This window comes from Amphiura filiformis, chromosome 1 (assembly GCF_039555335.1).
Source record: "Amphiura filiformis chromosome 1, Afil_fr2py, whole genome shotgun sequence".
Classification (NCBI taxonomy): domain Eukaryota; kingdom Metazoa; phylum Echinodermata; class Ophiuroidea; order Amphilepidida; family Amphiuridae; genus Amphiura; species Amphiura filiformis.
The window spans coordinates 101,240,102-101,264,133 of record NC_092628.1 but is presented as its reverse complement, the minus strand read 5'-3'; the positions used below and the strand labels follow the sequence as shown (position 1 = coordinate 101,264,133).

Genomic DNA, 24,032 nt, shown 5'->3' with positions numbered 1-24,032 from the left:
TTATGAGTCGGGCGCCTTATCCACTCGGCCACACATGCTCCCAAGCTTGAATCCTAAACTTGAATAACTGTTTCCATTGATAAACATTTTAAAACTTGAATGAATATTTTCAGATTCAATCTACTCCAATGACACCAAAACTGAAACATGATTTGGAGGGCCTCATCAGACAAGAAATGCAAAGTATAGTCACCGAAATAAAGGGGATGTCAACCAAAGTGGACCAGATTGACGAATCAACACAGCAGGTGCAAGCAGGTGTAGATGAGATAAAGAGGAACACTGAAAAGATTGAAGTTGTGTCAGATGTGACGCAAGAAACTTGGAAAGATGTCAGAAGTATATCAGAGTCAACAAAAGGCTGGAAGACCAACTATCTGACATCAAAGATAGAATGACAAAAGCAGGTGAGATATATCATAAATAAATGTCGGCATTGTGGTAGAAATAGAAAATAAATGCATATTCTTAATCAGTCTTTGTCGCTAAGAGTGTACCATGTGGTGATACAGGTGGGTCATGGATTTTTTTTAATAAAAAAAAAGGTTGATAGCATGTTATTTCAAGATACTGTAGTCAAATTTATAGCATCTTGACAATTTCGGTTTTGTTAAAAAAATTCTTGAAATTTGGACCAAAAAACCTCATGAAACAATTAACACATTCACAGTGAATGGGAAATAGTGCGCCAACATTATCCCAATGAAAGTAAAATAGATTTTGAAATCTTCAGTTGGTCTTATAACAAAATTGGGGAAAATAAATCGGGATCTCATTGGCGCACCATGTTTAATGTTGGTGCAACATGTTAACGTTTCATGAGGTTTTTTGGTCCAAAATTTCAAGATTTTTTATTTGACAACCCAAAATTGTCAGGATTAAATCCATGACCCACTTGTATCTCACACCCCCTAAATATGGTACAATCTTAGCAACAGTAACTGTTAACAAAAAGTACACTATATCAATGCTTGATTATGAATGTTTCGAGTCATCCAGTAGTATAAAATAGAAAATAATAGTATCAAATTCTGGACTCGCCAATGATTTAACATTGCGACCCGTTCACCGGGTCTTTATCAGACTGCCCAGAGACTTGACTGACGGTTTGGTCATGTGATGGTAATTGGTGAGGAAGTAGTTTCACGGTGGGGTCAGGTGTGTGTTAGCGTAGCATTCCCCCAACTAGCAAGAAAAAAATATTTTTTGGGGAGGAATGCCCCCTTCCCCCTGCTATTATAAAACTCACCTTTTATAAACAACTTTTCTCAAAGGTAATAATGGTACAGCTCAACAAAATAGGTGTTCCAAAGACAAAACTATACCTATCTCTGACAAGATGCCTATAAAGGAGTTGAAAAGACTGGCCTCAGAGTGGCAGGTTGACATTACCGAATGCTTGGAAAAGTCAGATTTAGTGGCTGTTTTGAGAAATGCACAACAAAAGAGTAAGTTGATTGGATTGAAAGAAGTACACCCTAACAATATTAACATTGGATGGCTTTGAGTGTGATACGGGAATATATCACATAATGCTGAACTTGGCTCGGTCGGTATTTTCATAACAAATTTCTTGTATCCCACAAAAATAAGCCATCGAATATTACTATTATTATATAATATGAAATATTATACAGTATCAAAAATTTTGTGGTGTAGCTAAAAGCATCATATTATATAATAATAGAATTTGATTATCTTCTGAGGCAGAATTCAGAGCCTTTATTTTTTGTGAGAATTTAAGACTTTTTTGTGAAAAGAAAATGTACAATGTACAAAAACAATTCAAACAATAAAAGATGCACTGTCCAGCAACAAACAAGCCATCTAAAATCATATTTCACTGTCCATTTTTGGGTGTCCAATTAGTTGCAAAAGGTAACATTACACTACCTAATATTTGACACAAACCTTGCCTCATTGCTTGTCATGTGATTTTTAAAATTGTTAATAAAAAGAGGGAAACTGTCTTGCATCCAGCATTTATGGTTTCCATATCTGACAAGTTTGAGGACCTTTTGTTTCCTATCATGTGCTAATCTACTCATACATCTTCAAATTCAGATCAACAGAGCATGTCAACCAAAGTGGACCAGATTGACGAATCAACACAACAGATTCAAGCTGGTGTAGATGAGATTAAGACGAACACTGACAAGATTCAAGTTGTATCAGACGCAACAAAAGAAACTCAGAAAGATGTCAGAAGTATATCAGAGTCAACAAAAAGGATGGAAGAACAACTATTTGAATTGAAAGATAGAATGACAGAACTTAAAGCAGGTGAGACATATAAAGAATTTTTAACATAATGTTGTAACAAAATGGTAGAAAAATCACAATGGGTAACCTAGGGGCACACTGCCTTCAATGTTACATCAGCCCTTTTGGATATTGTTTCCTCTCTAACCAGGACACATTTCTCAATTACTTGGCTTTTGCTCCTTTAATCAACCAGGCTGGTGCTCCTGGGTCATTAAGTTACAAGTTTGAAGTAATCAGGTGGTAACTAAGGAGGTAATGGTAGGGGCACACTGCCTTCAATGTTACATCAGCCCTTTTGGATATTGTTTCCTCTCCAACCAGGACACATTTCTCAAGGACTAGGCTTCAATTTGCACCTGAGACCAACTCCTGGATCATTTAGGCAATTTGGGGATAATCAGGGGGTAACAATGGGGATAACAAGGGCACACTGCCTTCAATGTTACATCAGCCCTTTTGAAAAAAGGTTCATTGGGTGCTAGGTTCAGGCTGAAAATGAGGGTTATTACAAGCACATTCCATTCCACTAAACACCATAATTATGTAATTACTTACTAATTACGTTTGGACAGTATTTATTGTGGGACATTAGAGCTCATCAGACATATCAAATTGCATTCTGAATACGAAGAATGTCCTTCTGATATCAAATAACTTTGATTTTTTGAAATTCGCAATGTAATTTTATGGCAAATGATTAAAATTGATATTTTTGATATTTAACAGTACTCAAGTAAACTTTATAAATCTGATGATTTATACTTAAAGTGTATAGGTGGGATGAAAAGCAGGCGATCAATTGAAAATTTTGACCTTTCAGATTGAAGATATGGATTTTTTCCCAAAACACCAAAAAAAAAAATTAGGTCTTTTGGGGAAAAAAAATCCATATCTTCAATATGAAAGGTCAAAATTTTCAATTGATCGTCGGCTTTTCCTCCCAGCTACATACACTTTAAGAATATGTTATTAGTTTTATAAAATTTTCTTCGAGGACTGTTATATATCAAAAATGTGAAAAATATTAATAATTTGTCATAAAATTTGTATTATATCGTGAATTTCAAATTTATTTGATATCAGAAAGACATTCTTCGTATTCAGAATACAATTCGATATGTCTGATGTGCTCCCATGTCCCACAAAAAATACTGTCGAAACGCTCATTCCACATCCCTTAACCTCACATTAATTCAATAATTCTTTTCTGCAAGGTGATAATGCTGCAGCTCAACAACATAGTGGTTCTGCAGTTAAAACCGTACCTATCACAGACAAGATGTCTATAAAAGAGTTAAAAGGACTGGCATCAGAGCTACAGGTTGACATTACTGGATGCTTGGAAAAATCAGAGTTAGTTGCTGCTTTGAGAAATGCACAACAACAGAGTAAGTAAATGTACTGAAATGATCTTTATTACTGATGTAAAAGTTCAGAGAGATTTTTCTTTGAGATAGGAAAAGGATGTTGTCCTTTTCCAGACATTCCAGTCACCCAAGTAAATTTTGTGTGAACCTCCCTATCTGAAGTTCAACCATTAACCAGTTTACAACCACTTAAAAGTGGCTGGAAAGTGGTGGTTGGATAGTGCATGTTGGCCTCACCATGCTCACTAGCAGCATATAGCGTGATGCAGATGCAGTACATACATGGTTGTATAATGTATTCAATAGGCACGAACGAACTACCCCCATTCACGCTGTACGAAGTTAGAATTAAAGGAGCCAGTTAGCACGCCAGGCACCACTAAGCATGCAAAGTGCATAGCATCGGACTTTTGGCGATCCCCGTTATCTTTATTTACCATGTCAGGCAGGAGCAAGCTGCTCATTAAATATTCATGAACCCAACACGTCACAAGCACGTGGTCTTATTCGGCCGATCAGAATCATTGCAATTGACCCGACATGGTTTTATGAATGAATTTTTGACCTTACTGGGCTCAGACATATGCATATTCAGTGATTTTGTATTCAAGATGGCTGCTCGATCGGCTATGGCGAAAACAGAATGAAAATCAATGGTTCCGCTCGGAAAATATTGCCGCTTTGAAAATTGACTTTTCTGGCGTCAAACGAGCAAAAATTTTGATGACTGAAGATACTCAAATTTCATTTATCTGTAATTTTGGTTATAATTTTTTGTTGGACATGGAATATTTTTTCTGACTTGGCTGGAAGCTTATTTCAAGTGGACATGATGGATTTTACTGCGGAGGTTGCAGTTTTTCAACGGAGACGGACAATATGCACGAGCTGTTTTTTACCAAATTTTACAAAAATTTCACCGAGCCTACGCACACGATTCGTCAGTTCTGTGCACGTGATGTCATGCAGTGGGTGCGTGGGGCAGTGCTAGGAAATTTGCATAATTTTAACTTGGTAAGAAGTTTGATTGTGATAGCAGTAGCGTGTCCAGGGGGGGAGCTTTGGGTGCTGAAGCCCCCCCGCACTTTGTTAAAAATCATGTAAAATCAGCCGTTTTTTGGCGATTTTAGCCATAAAGCCCCCCGCATAAATCTGAAAAAGGGGCTTAGCCCCCGCAGGAAAAGATCCTGGACACGCCGGTGGATAGGTACACACAGTACACTTGAAGTGGCATAAGTTTGCAATGGGTTCACTAATTTTAAAATACCATGAAGATTCACAACAGTAAATATTTTTTCATTGTATTGGATACCAGTTATGCCCATATCCAAAATATTGGATCTATCCTCTATGATGCAATAATAGATACTAAAAACTACAAATATTCCTATATTTTATTTCCAAACCTAGATACTCAGAATAATAGTAGTGGAGGCCAAACAAACTTAGAAGAACAGACTGACACAAGTGGAGGAACTCGCAAAGTTCAATCAAGAAGTGCACAAGGTAATATCATGAAGAAAAATGCTTCAAATGATGGGATATTATCCACAGAGGTCCTCAACTAAATTCCTAAAAGTGCCACTTTAAAATATAGATAATTTTAAAGTACGTACCACTAGAATGAGAGCAGAGGGATTGACTAACAGGTGGGATTCATGGGCTTGCTTTAGAGCCTCTTGGATTTTAACCTTTTATATCGCTTAGGATAGCTTTCCTTCGACATTATTTCATGATTAATTACGATTCAAAATTAACCAAGTCACAAAACACGTATCACCATTTTGAGGACAGCTTTACTTTAACAATGTTTAAGTGATTTGGTCCACTGGTTCCCACATGAAAATAAGGGTGAACCTTATTTTAGCACAGATAGTAGCTGATAGATGCATTGGTCAGATATGTATTTCACAAGTGTCCTCCCACCAGTCTTTGACGATGACACTTTGCTCTAAAAAGGTAAACAATCCCTGCTCTAATAGACCCATGGGGGTCACTCCCATTGTGGCTTGTACACCATCCGCGATAATCAACTTTTGAAAAGCACCCTAAACAAGGATTTAACCCTTGGCTAAAACGATTCCCTAAACGGGTAACACACACCAGTTTTCACACCCAAAACAGGGATTTTATTCCTTGCATCATATTTCATACCCTAAAGAAGGATTGGCTCACAGGTCCTACGGCTAAATTCATGAACTTCAATCAATTGGCCGGGTGCACACCGAATGAGCCGAACGGAAATTACGCGATATTTTCGTAAAACCACCATGCTTTTTGAAGATCATTTCCCTTTTCATATTTATCACTCCATCTGTCCAATTTACATACCCTTTCCGCATATTAGCACATTGCAATTTTGATACCCTTTTTTTTGTTGCAATTTTTCATGTTTTTGACACCCTAAACACGATACGCGCGTATCGTGCCTACCCACGAAAAACTACCCTTTTCACATGTTTTTATTATCACCGATGGTGTACAGGCCACAATGGGAGTGTTCTATGGTCTGTTGGTTCCCTAGCATCCCTTACATATGTTCAAATTTAAAATCACCTTTATAATCTATGTTAACAATTGATCAAGTCTAATTCTTACCTTTCTCTTTACAGCAAACACAGAGAAGTTTAACCTACAGGAATGCCAAGAGGAACTGAAGGAATTCTACTTGAGTGAAAAGGGTAAAGTCAATCTCCTACCATGGGTACCAGATGCAGTGGAAGACATGGACAACATCTTTGTAGATCTAGAGCTTGTAAAACAACAATCGTTTAGATCATCAGGTGAAGAGGTGGTGAAGTTAGAGAGTAATGAAGATCTAGTATCTTTGAAAACAGATCAAGGTCAAAGGGTAAACAGGGTCCTAGTCATGGGGGATGCAGGAAGTGGCAAGAGTACTATGGCTGCCAATATAGCCTATAAATGGGCAGGTTTGAAAGACGACTCCCAGTCTCCCCTTTCCAAGTTCACTTTGGTATTCTTGATAAGCCTACATGAAATACAAGACAGCAATGACAATCTGGTAGACCTTATATTCCAACTAATTCTACCAGAAGATAGCCAAGTTTCTAAAGAGGGTCTCAAGTCATATATTACATCTAATGCCACGGATGTTCTGCTCTTGATAGATGGTATGGATGAAGACAGTTCTGGTATACTCAAAGCTAGGTCAAATGAAATCACAAAGATCCTACACAATAGAAAGCTCCGCAGCTGTTGTGTTATCCTCACAACAAGACCGCATAGAATAGGTGATTTAGGAGAGCATCTCAGACACTACACACAAGTCAAACTCAGAGGATTCTCATTAGAAAATATTTTAAAATACATAGACAAATTTTTTAGAGAGGATACAGACAAAAATAATAGCCTGATTCAAAAGCTACAAGATGAGCCCCATATCTTGGCTTTAGCCGCTATACCAGTCTTGCTTCTCATGATTTGTTTATTATGGGAAGACCAGTGTAGCTTACCAAGCACAAAAACACAACTCTACAAGAATACTCTCAATCATATGTGGAAGAGATATAAGAGCAAGGAAAGTCAAAATTTTCCCTCAGATGAAGAATCAGATTCAGATGACGAGGAGATGACAGATGAAATGAAATCACTGGTGTACACATTGGGGAAGATAGTTTTGAATGGGATATACCACGGAAATGAGCAAGTTGTATTTAGTGAGAAAGATTTTGGAAGTAAAGTGTGCAACTTAGGATGTCAAGTTGGTATAATAACCAGAGAGAGATTGAGATCAAAATGCAAAGTGAAAGCATTGGTGATATTTCTGCACAAGTCATTCCAGGACTTATGTGCAGGAATGTATCTGGCAAAATTATTTGATTCAAGTAGGACAGATTTTGACATATGTTTGAAAAAGCTGTATGGAATTGACCAAAATGGATTTATTCATTTTTACTCTACATATGTCCTCGACTTTTGTTGTGGTTTTCAACCCCATCTTCCATATATTCTCCTGAAATTAACATTAAGCCTTTCAAAGGAACACAAAATTTCATCACATGAGTCATTTCTTGACATTTCTAGTCACCTAAGTCATATATTTGAGAGTCAATTGACCTATGCTGAGCTAGTATCCCTTTTCTCATGTGAAAGCACCAATATAGGGCTATCCATTTCATCCACAGATATACCATATGTGCTTTACCTCTTGAAATTGACAGAATCAGCAAAGAGACATGAGGGATTTATCTTAACCAGACTAGCTTATTTCCAAATTAAAATGGAATATAAGCAATGGATTCCATCTCTCTTAAATGCATTGCCAAATTTAGTTAGATTAGCTATTCATCTAGGTTTAAGCAATACTCCATCACAGCTCAATGAACTATATTTTGCTATAAACAAGCTGACAAAACTGAAAGATTTAACACTTCAAAATTTCAATGCATTAATTAGATATGACATCACATACCTATTAGATATACTTACTAAAAACAAGCAAATAAACTTGAATGAACTGTTTTTAAGTGGATTTCAATTTGATAACAAAGTCAATGCAAATTATTTAACAACTTGTACTTCCCTTACATATTTATCCCTGTATGGTCCACTTCCACAAATTCCACAACGTCAATTGACAGCAATCAAAGATGTAATCAAGGTTATACCTAATCTAAGGAAGCTTGAATCTTTAAACATAGTACACTATCAAATATGTGGTGCTGTTAAGTACCTGAAGCCAGTAGTATCGCAACTGCTGAGGTTAAATCTTCGTATATGCTTATTGAGTGAGCGACACCTGAAAGAATTGTTTACCTTCCTCAATAGAGCACAGAAATTGAAACTCCTAGATCTATCTTGCAATAGGTTTTCTCTATCATCTGTGAAATCTCTTGTTGAATGTCTTCAACAGATTCCAAGCTTAGAGGAACTGTCTTTGTTAGGAACAGGTTTGAATGATGAGACTGTGTGCGTTTTAGCTAGGGGTCTCAAAGAAATGAAGTCACCACTCCTCAAACTTATACTTGACATAAACTCCTTCAGCCAAATAGGGAAGGCAGCACTTGAAGGTCTTCCTGTGGAAGATGATGTTATGAGCCAACAGTTGCTTGCAGGGTTATAGCTAGGCAAATTTTAGTGCCGGGTGAAATTTCTATGAAATGGTAAAAAAAATTGAAATTTTGATAAGAATTGCTAATTTTTATACTGATTGTTTATTGATTTTGAAACATTTGAGACTGGAGTGCCGGGTATTTGGGCTCAAAATTAACTTGAGTGCCAGGTGGAAATTAAGAGTGCCGGGCGGGTCCGCCCGCCAACGCCCAGCATAGCTACAACCCTGGTTGTTTGAAAGCCCATAATATGTAGGATGTTTCATAACCTAGATATTGCATCAAAATAGGTCAATGACCATAGAAACCCATTGAACTTGACATGTTTTGATGTGTACATAGGAAATGAAACATCCTCACATGTTGTTAACTAATTGCATTATTTACCACCATTTATCAAAACAAAAATTTTGGCACCATTTTCAGCAAGATCAAGTTTAAAAATTTGACCCTTTAGAGGTCAATGCCTGACCTTTGACCTTTTTGGTAATAACTCAAGAACAGTACATCCTATGACTAGAGGAATACATTAAAGTTTGTTCGGTTTATATAAGGCGAAAATTATTCGGCTTTTGTTACTGCGTGCGTCAATTAAAATCACATAAGCGTAAGCATTGTGCCCAACTGTGTGCATACCATTCTATATCAATATACAGTGTTATGAGTCTTATTTTTTCCGCCTTATATAACCGAACAAACTTTAGTAATGTTTTTGACACAATTTGATGAAGTTTGAAATTTGACCCCCATGTAAAGTTTAATGACCTTTCCCCCACCCATGGGACAATATTTTGTATTGGGAATAACAAAATTTGTGTACTAGGGACTTTAAGGACTACGAAGAAATAGGTTCGAAAAATACATCATCTGGGTGCATGGGAACAATAGCTGGGTACCAGACTATTAGTCAAAACATCTGTATGTGAATGGGTGATGGTGGCATCATCCGCAAACAATACAAATTCAAGAATTGAAAAATGTATTTATGATGTAATTTACATAAAAGAAATACCAATGGGCCCAGGATTGATCCTTTGGGCACTCCACATTTGAACAATTTGTGTAACAAACATTTTAATTCAATCCTAACATTCGCAGATTGTTGTATGTAAATAAAAGAGTAATAATAGGTTTAATGTTAGTATTATTAAGGTTGGTCTGAACCCTGTAATTATGGAAACTTTCAGGCCTCATAACTGCTAAATTGTTGGTCTAAAGTATATAAAAGTATACATATTTAGAATGGCAAAGACTTGATAATGAGAAGTTCATCTGTGAGGTCAAATTTGGGCCAAAATGCTCATTTTTGGCCCAAAATCCCAAAAAACGTTTTTTTGGCCCACTTTTTTTTCGTACAGCGTAAAAAAAAAATTCTTGGGCCGAAATTTTTTTTTTATTAATTTTTAAAAACTAAATAAAAATATCTAGGAGCTGTTTTTTCACCTTTGAGAAATTTGCACCAAAAATTCTCAACAAATGCTGAATTTTCAAAAAAAGCCTGATTTTTGCCCAAATTTCAAATATTTTTGTGGTGAATAAAAAAATTTAAAAAAAGACTCCTACATATTTTTATCTAGTTTTTAAAATTAATAAAAAATAAAAAAATTTTTTTTACGTTGTACAAAAAAAAAAAAGTGGGCCAAAAAACTGTTTTGGGGGATTTTGGGCCAAAAATGAATAGATGAACTTACCAAGTCTTTGCCATTCTAAATATGTATACTTTTTATATACTTTACACACAGAGTACTACAGAGCGCGTACCACCAGTCAAAGTCTCCGCCTCATCCGATAATGAGGGCTGATTGTTCCGTGAAATGCGACAGGCGTGACTGCTACGTAATTACTGCTTATTTTCATGGTCTATCGCGTAATTGCGAAAGCACGCAACGCTCTATCACGTATACGCGAAGGCACGCAGCGCTGGCGTGATTGTTAGACACGGCACGATCGAACAATCGCCCTCATGATTATGCGAGAACTTACATCATACAATACACAGGGACTTTGACTGGTGGTACTTTCTCTGTTTATCTCTTTCCTCTATATGACTTTACACCAACAATTTAGCAGTTATGAGGCCCAAAAGTTTCCATAATTCCAGGGTTCAGACCAACTTTAAGTAATGGTTGAAGTCAGAGAATACACTTGAAATGGTTGACTCTTGTCACAAGTCCACTTGGCTACGCCTCATGGATTCATATCCAAGAATCAACAGTTTCTTGTATTATTCTCCTTAAGGCCAGTGTAATGGGAGAGAACATGGACCTTTTCGAGCATCGTTATTTCTGAATTGTATGTCAAAAGTATATAAAACTATACATTTTGGAAAGGAAATGAGTCAAGGAATCCCATGAGTGACGCCAGATTTGTTCAAAAATCTCGAGTTTTTGAAAAAATCACAAAAATTCACTTTTTTACCCCAATTTTTTTGTGACAACTTAGAAAAAAAATCCATTCAGAGTAAAAAAAAAATTCAGTTAGCTTTTCATGAAGAAGAGACATGAACTTAGGGAAGTTTTTTTTTTTTTTTTGAAATTTGTCTCTTTTTTCGAAATATTGAAAAAAACATGTGAAAAAAAAGAGGTACCGCTAGAATGTACCACATTTCCTATCATATATACTGAACCACTTGTCTTGAGTCACTGAAATTTCAGTGTAGTAATTGGATTCCTTGCCCCAATAATATACATAACTTTTGTTACCAGTGTGTTATTATTTTTTGAGATAAAATGCAAAAATAGTCACAAATTTACCACAGGAGTGTAGTACCCCCTTAAGTGCATTTTTTTTACCGTAGCCATTTATGTAAAAAGATTAATGTAAGTCAATAAAGATTGACCCATGCAGGCAAATTAACATCAGCTGAAAAAGAAACACATTTTTACCTTTCTAATTTTGCACAGTATATTCAGGTGTTTATTTCTATGGTTCTATGGTTGTATGTTCTCTTTCTTGAACTACAACATTGTTTTGCATGAAAAATGTCCAATTTGACTTACAAAATTATTAAGTGCATTACATGACTTTACTTAAACAACCAGGGCACTTTTACATGTAATACAGTACTAAGAACTTATTTACCTTTTCTTTATAGTTGTACTGGATGTATATAAAGCTTGGAGTTCAACACTTATTTTTGTCTGTTTTTCTCACAGAATTAGATAAAGGAGAATCTGGACTCTATCCCCCTGTAAGCCATGGAGGAGAATTTCGGATATTCAAGCCAAAAAAAAAATTCCATGTCACACCTTAATATGCACCTGTCGCACTCAGTGTGTTACTACAGCGAGCATTATGATTATATTCTGAATATATATATGAAGCATATTATCAAATTATTTCAAGTCTGAAAAATGATGTTCATCAGGAGCCAATTTCCAAATCCATTCTGAGTAATATGTTAATACCCCCAAATTTCCATCCATGCCTTAACACTTGTGAAGTCTTGATTCTCCTTGATCTGCTTCTGTGGGTTCATCCTCTACATCATCTGGGTAGCTAGCCCCCTCCACCCATATATCATTGGTGAATGGTGATATTATATTGGCAATGGATTACACCAGTGGCATATGCCATGAGGCAGCTGACCTCCCTGTTGGGAAATCTTGCCCCACTGCTCAGTGTTAAATGTACAATTTTGTTTTATGAACAATCTTTTTATAAATTTTGGAAGTTCACTTGTAACAATGTGAATCTGTTTACTTACCGAGTTGGTTTAATAAATTTGCACCGATCAGGTGCAGCATCGCAGATATAAAAACTGTTTCCTTTGCTGCTTCCTTCTTGGTGTCAGTCATACAATAAGGCCTTCCTATGAGAAAGAAAATGAACCGAGGGAGTTTTAACGGATTGCCATAAAAGTATTACAGGAGTATACAACAAAGACATGGAAAGGCATGCCTTTGATCCTCCCTTTTTTCCTTGGTGCCCATCTTCAAAAGTATAATGCTTTCCTACATACAATAAAATAAAAAATACAATTATTTGGATTACCAAAGAAATACATCTACAAATGCTCAGTTTCATTACTTGACCTGATCCACATAAAACAATGAGATTTCCTCACCACAGTAAACAATTCCAAAGTTGTACAAGCAGGTTTGGTGCAATTTTAGGTACAGGAACCCCATTTTGACATGACATGGGTCCCAAAATAATTACACATTAAAAAAATGACACATTAGTGTATATGATTTGTGTCTTACATTCATGCATGCAGTCGTGACTTCTCTCTAGTCCAAAGGGTCGCTAGTCCATAGGTTCTCTAGTCCGAAGAGTTGCTGGTCCGTAAACCAACTTAAGTTCGCTAATCTGAAGGTTCTCTAGTCCAAATATAGAATAAGGTTTAGTGTTAGGGTTTAGGGTTAGCGAGCCTTATTCTATATTCGGACTAGAGAACCTTATTATTCGGACAAGCGAACCTTTTTCAGAATTCGGACTAGCAGATGGTAACTTGCGTGTTCGGACTAGCGAACCTTCAGACTCGGGAGCTTTATAACCAAATTACTTTGAAAGCCAACAAAATAAACACTACACATAAAGAATGTCTGCACTTAAGTAACCAGTCCTACACCAAAATCTTGTTATGACAATTTAATTGATCAAGTCATATGCAGAATCTTGTTAGCTACAATTTGCTACCAAATTTGCAACCAAACACTCTAAATTGTCTCAGATTGATACCAGTATATGAAATTTGGTGCATTTAAAAAAAAGTTGCAAATCAAAATGATGCACACGGTCAAAATTGCTAATCATGGTCTAGTTTGCTTGCCCTGTCAACTATCATAAGTGCCTGATTTATTCAATTGTTAATTTACATGGATTGTTACAATGCTTTACTGATGAATACTAGGGCATGATGTGATCGATATGACCTATTGGTTGTATCAGGCTATGCCAATGGTCGTACTCTGCACCTCTACAGGTCTGCATGTTCCTTCATTAATTTACAACTTTAACAAATGCACCAAACTTCATACACTGACTATCAATTCTTGCAAATTTGAGTGTTTGATAGCAAATTTGGTATCAAATTAGAGCTAACAACATTCTGCACACAATCTTATCAAATTGTCATAACAAGATCAGGTTTTGGTGTAGGACGGGTTACATAAGTGCGGACTTTCTTTTTGTGTTGTGTTTTATAATATAACCCCAATGTACTTCAATTTGTAATTTGTACCACACCTCACCAAGCTGTGTGTTCTACCATTTTTGGATGTAGACCTCTTCATGTCTCTGCCAAGTTTTTCTGTCCCTAGCTTGTCTTGTCCACATAGTTCCCATGTAGGTTCTAAGGTCACTGCACCATCTTCATATTTGTCTACTATTATCCCTCTTTCCAAGTTTTTCTGTCCCTTGCTCATCTTGTCCACATAGTTCCCATGTAGGTTCTCAGGTCATTGCACCATCTTCATATTTGTCTACTATTATTCCTGTCCCTTGCTCATCTTGTCCACATAGTTTTTCTGTCCCTTGCTCATCTTGTCCACATAGTTTTTCTGTCCCTTGCTCATCTTGTCCACATAGTTTTTCTGTCCCTTGCTCATCTTGTCCACATAGTTTTTCTGTCCCTTGCTCATCTTGTCCACATAGTTTTTCTGTCCCTTGCTCATCTTGTCCACATAGTTCCCATGTAGGTTCTCAGGTCATTGCACCAGCTATATATCTATCTACTATCATTCCTCTTTCTGTGCACCTTTGTTCAAATGTTGATTATGACAAACAATATAACAAATAATGTGGTGATAATTTGTATAACAAGGTGTGATTGAGCAAGTTGTCTGTTAGCATCAAATGTGTGGATCCTGGGTTTCTCTACCAGAAGTCAGTTTGACCAAAATTCCTTCCCGCAAGGTATTAGCATATTGCATAATAGATACAGCTCGGAGGTAAATCTATCTCTTGTTATACAATACGCATGCATATGTTGTATTGTGGGAAGGAATTTCGGTCACACTGACTTCCTGTAGAGGAACCCAGGATCCACATATTATAAACATTGGAAAGCTTCAAGTGTTGCCATTGCAAAGGCAAGCCTTTAAAAAAAATGAAAAATGACTCAAGAGTTAATTGGAAATTTTGTAATATGTGACCAGCTCCAACAAAACCCGGAACAAGTTGCCAGGCATGATTTTGAGTTATAGGCCTTAAAAGATGACATTCCCATAAAAAATAATCAAATTTTGGAAATTTGAATTTCATGGTATTTGACTGTGAGACTAAGTGGACTTAATCAATAATTAACAATTGAACTACGATAATCCCAATTCAATCCTGTGTAGGGCAGGAATAGTCCAGTCAAAGTGGGTTTTGACTCACCAGTAATTGCAACAGAATTTTTTTCACTGCTATAAATGTCAGAGATGTCCCCTGAACAGCATACAAAAAGTATACTAAAATATACTTGGTGGAAAGGTAGTTTTTGGCGGGAAAAGGTCATACAGGGGTCAAATTTCAAAATCGCTCCAATCATTTTAAAAACTATACCAAATTATTCCTCTAGTCATAAGGATTCAGAAAAAGTAGTTTGCCATATCTGTGATGTACGGTTCTTGAGTTATAACCGAAAAGGTCAAAGGTCATATGTTGGGTTCAACAGAGGTCAAAAACTAAAAATTGTCTGATTTTAACCAAAATGGTCTCAAATTGTTCGGCTTGCAAACATAATTCATTTAAAGAATATTTGCACTGTTTAGGTTGTTTAATTAAATGCGTAACATCGAAAACTAGGTCGGGGTCAATAGAGGTCAATGGTCAATGACCTCTTTTACCCTGCTACCCAGGTAACGAAACGTCCAAGATATGGCAAACTATTCTTATTTTGGAGTGTTTTTAAAGGACGAACACATTGAGACCATTTTTAAGGAGATCGGAGCATTTTTTCAAGTTGACCCACGTGGAGCCCAAAATTTGACCTTTGACCTTTTGCTTATAACTTGAGAATGATACATCACAGATATGACAAACTATACTTTTTCTGAATCCTTAAGAGTAGAGGAATGCTTTGGTATAGTTTTTAATAAGATTCGAGCAATTTTGAAATTTGACCACTGTATGACCTTTTCCCGCCAAAAACTACCTTTCCACCAAGTATATTTCAGTATATTTTTGGTATGATGTTCAGGGGACATCTCTAAAATGTATAAAAGTGAAAAAAATTCTGTTGCAATTAGTGGTGGGTGACACCACTAATTTGTTTAGATGGACTGGACTAGAAACTAATTAGCCCATTACTCAGAATAGCAATTTGGCATAAATCATTTACAAAACCATACATATCTTGAAAAGTATTGATGCTATGTATATAATTTTGGTATCATTTTAAAGCTTATTGTCTAGTGCTGACATTTTTATTCAAATCACGAAATGTCAAAAATGCGACTTGTTCCTGGTTTTGTCAGAACGGGTCACATATTCAGTTCACTTGAGGTGAATAAAGTTGTTAGCGGGCTACGTAACTAAATCCACTTCTGTACACAAGTTGTTTCCAGACTAGAGATAATCCATACCCCACCCAACCTTGCCTAATAATTACATTTATGTCACATTTTACAATTCTCGATCCTAGAGGAGAAAGACCTTTCCCATCCACAGACCAGTCATTATCCATTAATTAAATGGGATTAAAAGTAAATATTAAAAACAAAGACACATGTTTCTTAGGTGTTAAAAAAATGACCTGTGAAACATGAGACTTCTGTTTTCCCAATGGTCACAAAGTTGGCAAGATGAGCAGTGATAGCATGGGAACATCATCATGATTGTAGAGAAGGGGAAGCCAATGAATGAGCCTAGCATGATGCTATACAAGACAGGGTATTTCCCACAGTGTACCGACGCTTCACCCAATAACAATAGGTATGTACAATGATATCAATTTGATATCAAGGGCTTAGCGCTATAACTGGATGTGTCCCCTAAAGGGTATTTCGATTTGGTCAGCCATTTTAGCATGGACATAATTATGGTCACTGTGCCAGAAGTGTCTACATCCCGTGTTTCAAAATTAGGCCTATATCACAGAGAATCATTGTTTTTCATGGGATTTCAAAATTTTCTGAAAGAATAAAACTTATAAAACTCTTAAGCAGTAATTTTGGACAGCCAGTTCTGATTTGGTTTTAAGCCTGTTTTAATCTCATGTAAGGCCATCTTAATTAAATCCTGAGTCTCAAAGCTGCCGTGCGCGTTAGTAAAATTGCGCGCGTAGCCCTCTAACAAAAGGCGAAAACAAAACTCAAAATTCGGATTTGATTTCAAGTTTTCAACAAGTTCTGAAGTTTTCAATACAGAGAAGAATTATTTTGTAGCAGTGACTTTGTCTACTATTCCAACATTTGCAACAGACATTGGATACTTTCTGCACAAAATGCTTGCCCCAAAGCCTGTACCGACACAAAATAATAATAATTATAAATAAATCTTTTGCATTCTGCATTAGGTTTTCAATTTCTCACAAGCTTTGAGACTCAGGATTTAATTAAGATGGCCTTATGTACCATCTCTTGCTCATAAAATGGGCTGTTCCAAAGACCACCAAGGGGCAAATTAATACAAACAAATAATTGAGTGTGAATCAAAACTATCTATGTTCAATACTTTATAAAACATGATTTAAATATAAACCTTTTATTGCAGTATCAAAATTTGGAATATAATATATAACATGACTGTGTTATTCTAACTACCCATAATTTACAATACATTTATTTCTTCCTAATATTATGAAGACAAACCTCATGCATCTATATCATTTTCATCCTGTTTAAGGCAATTTTGACTGATTTTATACCACTTTCAAGTTTTTTCATGGAAGCTCATTCTCATGACTCTTTGCATTTGTAAACACATTTTCTCAGATCACATTTCAAAAACTGGCAGGATTAAAAGCATATTCCCAAACAACATTTCACATATAATGATGTAATTCATACGTAGCAGTAAACGTAAATAGAAAGCAAAATTATACTTCTACGCTACTCAAATTTGGTACACTCACCAGAGCGCTTTCACCTGGTCAACAGGCATCTTCAGCGGATGTTATTGCTCTGAAGATTTGTTGTTACTACTGATGTTGTTGAGACACCTCAGGAACCAAGGGGCGCCACAATATCTTCTTGTTTGACGTCATCTACATCTGTGATGTCATCAGAGGTGTCTCAACAACATCACTAGCAACATTAACAAATCTTTAGAGCAATAACATCCACTGAAGACACCGGTTAACCCTGTGAAAGTGCTCCGGTGAGTTTACCAAGTGCAAGTGTAAGTTTGCTTTCTATCAACATTACACATTTTCTCGAAACATACATACAATGGCACAATGTGATGTATTGAGATTATCCAAAATATGGTATTTAATGGTGCAGGAAATTGCACAATTCGTCTATAAACACATAATTTTTTGCTCTATAGGCTTTTACAATGAGTATGTGTGTTACAAATTGAGGGTTTCAACAGGTTCACTATCTGACTAGTATTGCTGTTTATGCTGGTTTCATACTTTCCTGCCGCTTGCCGCTTTGAAGATGATTTTACTTCACTGTGCAGTCGCACCAGAAACACTAGCGGTGACCAGTGGCAAACGTTACACCGCTCAGCGGCAGAAAGTATGAAACCAGCATTACACTTGGCCGATGGTAAACCTGCTGAAATCCTCAATTTGTCTATAAATGATCACCTCCGCAGAGTAAGGTTAACCTAATCTAGACACACATCTATCATCAAACTCTGCCCTCCCATGAAAAATCACAGTATCTAACCACGTTACTTACTTTTGTTATTCATTTTAACATGGGCGGGCAACAATACAAAACATACTGCTATAGCACCAGCAGAAGCTACAAGATAATATTTCTAATCATTATTAAAAGCATCAGCCACTTCTTGCACTGACAAGTGCTTTTTCGAATACTATACATTTCTAACTTGCTTGGTATGTTCAAAGGCATGGCTAATGAATTGACCTAGTTGAAACCGTCTGTCATAAGCATAACATCCCTTTTGCAGGGATGAAAGTCCACTCTTGACAGAAAGCCTGATTAAGCCTGAAAAACAGTGTGAAAATGACCAGAATGGCCCTAAAATGGCCTAAAAATTGCATAAATCTGGATTACAAAAAAGCCTGAATTCAGGCAAAAGCCTGAAAACTTACATCCCTGCTTTGGTCATATGTGATGCGATCAAGCAAAATCAGTCGGAACTCGGAAATATTAAATTTTCAGTTTCTTATAGGATAGTCAAAAGCATTTACATATTTAGATTTTACAGAAAACCCCATTGAAATTGAACAATCAGTTCCAAAGATATAAGCAATTTTAGAGTTTTCAAAACAACAGGAAACAAAAGGAAATATTTCCTTTGTATGCCTATATCTCAAAATTTTGCCTGATTGCATCACATATGGAGATTAGCACCAGCCATGAACTGTTTTTCTCCCTGTCTTTGATTATAAATGAATAGCCCTAGTTGGAACCACCATTACTGCCCATCCCCAGCCTGAGATTATCATATAACCATAATTAAGTTTGTTGAAACATATTCACCAGGTTTGGTAATGAACGAATTAAGAGAGTTTTTCTTTTGTCAAAACCAGTTTGAAGAAAACTTACTAGTTTTTCTTGCTGACAGTTTCGTCAGTGAGCCACTGACTTTATCAAAGCTTGGTGTTGTTGTGATGATCCAACAGGTGATGACTGGCGGGAAGTAGACCAGATCAAAGAGAAATATGATTAGCCCTAGCACCAGATCAAAGAAAGAATCAGAGAGCCATTTCAAGAACTCAGCCATTAGTGATCACGTAGCCAGGGCTAATCATATTATCAATTGTGACCCATCACATCGAAACACGGCAGTTGTCGGAAATCCACATTTAAAGATAATAAAGAAAATGTGCTCCGAAAAATAAAGAAAATAATAAGAAATTTAAACTGTATTTGTCACATAAAATCGCCATTCTACATGTGATATTAATGAAAGAGGTGTCATTTTAAAGCTCAAAATCAGTCCTTTTTTGTAAAGAAATCTACAAGTTCATTTATGACGACAACTGCCGTGTTTCGATGTGATGGGTCACAATTGGGGGGAGTCTAAAATCTTAGAGAGAGAGAGTGATAGGAAAGCAAGGTGGATTAAGGAATCAATCCAGATCAGAAAGAGGGCGAGGAGTAATGAACAGAGACGAGGGGGTCTACAACCTAAGTCACATGTATGATCCTCTTCTGAAGACTGCTAACAAGACTAACATCGTCACCGGAAGTGAAATAACTTCCTGCCAGTCATCAGCTGTTGGATCATCACAACAACACCAAGCTTTGATAAAGTCAGTGGCTCACTGGCGAAACTGTCAGCAAGAAAAACTAGTAAGTTTTCTTCAAACTGGTTTTGACAAAAGAAAAATTCTCTTAATTCATAATTAAGTTTGTTCATCTGGACCTTCATTTTGATTCATTGCACCATGTATATTCATTTATCAATGGTCTATTTTGGTCCTATTTATTACATTCATGATTAATATACAGCCTCTCACTCTCACAACAGAGCATTGCAGAAAATGTAATTTCTTTGCAAATGTGACCATCCACGACAAACCCAGTATAAAGACGACATTTTGAGTTTCTCAGATTATTAAACATCGGAAATCTCATAAAACGAAAGTGTAAAATCACTTGTCACAATTGCTTGGGAAATAGGTGTTCAAAATACAAATTTTGCTCTTGAAATTTCTATTAATTTATGTCAGCTTTATTGGTCAATATCTCTGAATACAATGGTGACATTACAATGGGTTTGTTTGTGGATGGTCATAAAGGTAAGGTAAAGGAGGCGATCCTGTATAAACAGTGATCAGAGTGCCCATCTCTCTTTCATTGGTGATGGGGCCAGACTCCTCCATGTAATGTTGCTATAGGGGGATCGCTACACCTCCTCTACAGCGAGTCTGTTACCTTCCCAGCATTTAAGAATGCCGTTACCCATTTAAACACCTGGGTGGAGAGGAGTAATCGAAATAAAGTGCCTTACTCAAGGGCGCAACACGATGGTGTCGCCGGGGCTCGAACCCGCAACCTTTCGATCATGAGTCAGTGCCCGTTCCGCTAGGCCACCGTGCTCCCAAATAATGGTCATAAATATCCTGATTTGTTACTGACGTGTTATTACTGTAATACTGTAACAATAAGCTATCTAACTAAAATCTTACAGGATTATAAATATAACTACACTTCTCAAATATATATTGTCATACTTTCTGTTTATGTCAGCCATCTCTTTTAGTCCACTGGTTACATAAAGTTTACAATAAAGAAGTATCCCAAAAATTATATCTGCACTTTCACTCAAAGTTACATGTCTTAGAGAATTTGATTAATTTTTTCACCAAAATAAGAAAGTTTACCTACCATATTCTAACTTATTAAAGCCTCCCCTCTAATAAACGCCCCATCGTTTTTTCCACCAAACTGTTGCATAAATAATGAAAATAACTTACAATACCCGTATTTTCCAACATGCGATCACCGATTTCACAATATATGTGTGTACCCATTGTTATAGGGCTATTCCAGATGTATTCCGCACCCCCCCCCCCTCTGGAAGACATTTAAAAAAATACAATTCAGCTGGAATTGAGATGTGTCTAGAATTCCACCAGTCATTTTTAACAAAGATTCCGGCTGGAGGGTATGGAAGACACTGAGATTAGGTGAAATTCCGGCTGCTAAAATTAACAAAAAAAACAAGAGTGGCGATTGTGAAAGGCCATGATGTGCCTATGGAAGACATTCATATTTCTTAATATTCCGACTGGAAAATGGTCAAAAATGCTCCAATTCCGGCAGGATCTTCATTTATGGTCACCATCTCGATTAACCTATGAATGACATTTACAATTTACTTGAATTCTGGCTGGAAACTGAAAAATTTTTCTAATTCCAGCTGGAACCCTATGGAAGACATTTACATTTACTTGAATTCCGGCTGGCCATATTACCACAATACCGGCAGGGTCTTCCATGGGGTTTTCCTGACATGTGAATTCGCTGTCAATTTAGCCCCAAATTCGGAAGTGTCTTCCATAGGGGGTGCGGAATACATCTGAATAGCCCATAGACTGTGTTCACAGTATTTGTAGAAATTCTTTATTGTGTTTGTGGAATACCTCAGCACTGTCACATGGTACTAGCAATGTTTTCATGCCAATTACCATTGTAAAAAAGACCTTTAATTAACATCCTCTTTTGGAAAATGCAACGCTCGTGAGCGATAATTAAAGAGAATATAACAAATTCAAAAAATTGTTAATATCAGACTCTATAAACCCTGGCTTGTTTAACACTGACCTGTTTGAAGAATGTGGTGCATATTTAAAACCTAAACAATATAATTATCTAAAAGCTATCTCTCTAAAATTTAACAGATTTATAAATATAACTGCACTTCACCAATACACACTGGCATTCTTTCTGTTTTGTCAGCCTACTTAGGCCAAAAAAAAAAAGGTTTGTCTCAAAGCTCACGAGAAATTTAAAAACAAATGCGAAATGCGATTTTTTTTTTTTTTTTTTTTTTTATTCCGACTTTTTTCATGGTATTTTGAGAAAAAGTCTGATTTTCACCGATTTTTTCTGGAAAAACTATAAAAATTTGTTTTGAAATAAAAAAATTTCCGCATTTGTTTTTGTCAAATCGTGGGATTTTACAAACGCCAAGACGCAAGCTTTGAGATTAACCTTTTTTTTTTGGCCTTATACCAACTCTTTCAATCCACTGGTTTCATAGCTTACAATAAACTATGAAATTTGAAGAACTGTGAGCTCATTAAATCTTGGCATCTTAAATGGCCCATGAAATGAAGACATGGCATTAGTTTCTACTACTCACAAAGACATGATACATTATGAAGAGCTCAGATTCAAACGCCAATGAACAGCATTTTCAAACTTTTTGCAGTTAAGGCCACCAACATCTGCCCTATGATGCTAGCTTTGATTGACAGTGTACTTTTACAAATCCAATGTATATTTTTGACACTATGATCACAAATAATTATTTATTACGTTGTATATATTTGACAAGTTATATTTGTCTACATAAATGTATAGGCCTATCCCAAATCAAGAACAATTGATATATGGGTGTTTGCATCTGCTCTCTTCATATCATAAATACATAACAAGTATCCATAGTAAGTATCTTATGTATAAACCATACATCATCTAATCAAGTTACCATTTGATGCACTCACAACACACACATCAATGGTTTGCCAACTCGGGATACTCAGAGATGTAAGTGAGGTAGTGATCCACTTCCTGAAAATTCTGCCGAGACGAAGGCGGGCTGCCGAGCAGTCGAGCCGAAGGCGAGACGTGAAACGGGGGCCCATGGGGCAGAGCCCCTAGCGGGGGTTCACCCCACTCACAAAAAAATTTTTTGCTCTTTTTATGACAAATTATCCTGAGACGAATATACCTACAGGGATCGGAAGCAAGCACTTTTGTGCGAGCCATGTCTGTTATGGCAAAAAATGGACCCTTTTTGTGTCTCACTTCAGAAAAATGTGGTATACTTTACAGATTTTTAAATTGAAACAAAACCTGGAGACACATTTAAACAAGGTCGAGTTTGCATTTTAAAATCTCAAAAGTTCACCATATTTTTCTGAATTGAGACATAAAATGAGCATTTTTGGGCAATTTTAGCTGATTTTAAGAAAATTTCCACTTTTTTGCATGATTAATTAAAAAAATGTTTTGGCCATGTTAAATGATTTGTTGATGTAGTTTAGTCAACCTACAATGATCTATAGTTCTTTACAGGCCAATAAAGTGGATTGGTGATTCCAAATAGATGCCATAACAGCTAGAGGTGGAACACACATAGCAGCATCTAAAGTACACACAAATAGGCTCGCTTCCAATCCCTGTAGGTATATTCGTCTCAGAAATTATCATCATCATCCAATCCCGGAAATGTAAAAAATAAAATAAAATAAAATATTTTTTTTTTTTTTTTTTTACATTTCCGGAATTTTTTTTTTTTGGCTCCATTTCCGGAATTCCGGAAATTTCCGGAAGTCTTACATCTCTGGATACTCAACTCAAACGCCTTGTTTCTACAAAAACTTCTACAGAGTATATAAATATCTTGGACATGGTTGTTTTTCCTCAGATACCAAATATTGGTAATCCAGATTCCATCATCAGACACCAAAGAGGAAGCGTAAATCAGCAAGACTCAACTTTTGGTTCTTCTTCTTGGCACTGCAAAAAAGGAAACAAATACATTGTTAATAAGTCATATTAAATAGTTTCTGAACAACACA

At 36.3% G+C, this 24,032-nt stretch overlaps 2 protein-coding genes across 2 annotated transcripts in view; one reads left to right on the top strand and one right to left on the bottom strand.

Annotated features, from left to right (window-relative positions):
• Positions 1-394: 394 nt before the first annotated feature.
• On the top strand, positions 395-9,064 carry LOC140165052 (NLR family CARD domain-containing protein 4-like). The gene is made up of 6 exons (XM_072188471.1): positions 395-407; positions 1,275-1,448; positions 2,065-2,283; positions 3,480-3,653; positions 5,043-5,138; positions 6,245-9,064. The coding sequence occupies exons 1-6, from the start codon at positions 395-397 to the stop codon at positions 8,713-8,715; spliced, it is 3,147 nt and encodes a 1,048-aa protein (XP_072044572.1). The 3' UTR covers positions 8,716-9,064.
• A 14,391-nt stretch (positions 9,065-23,455) lies between these two features.
• LOC140160581 (transcription termination factor 2-like) overlaps positions 23,456-24,032 on the bottom strand; it is a 63,227-nt gene continuing 62,650 nt past the window's right edge. The window contains 1 exon segment of the mRNA XM_072183825.1: positions 23,456-23,970. Coding sequence (XP_072039926.1) covers positions 23,910-23,970 — 61 coding nt within the window. The 3' untranslated portion in view covers positions 23,456-23,909.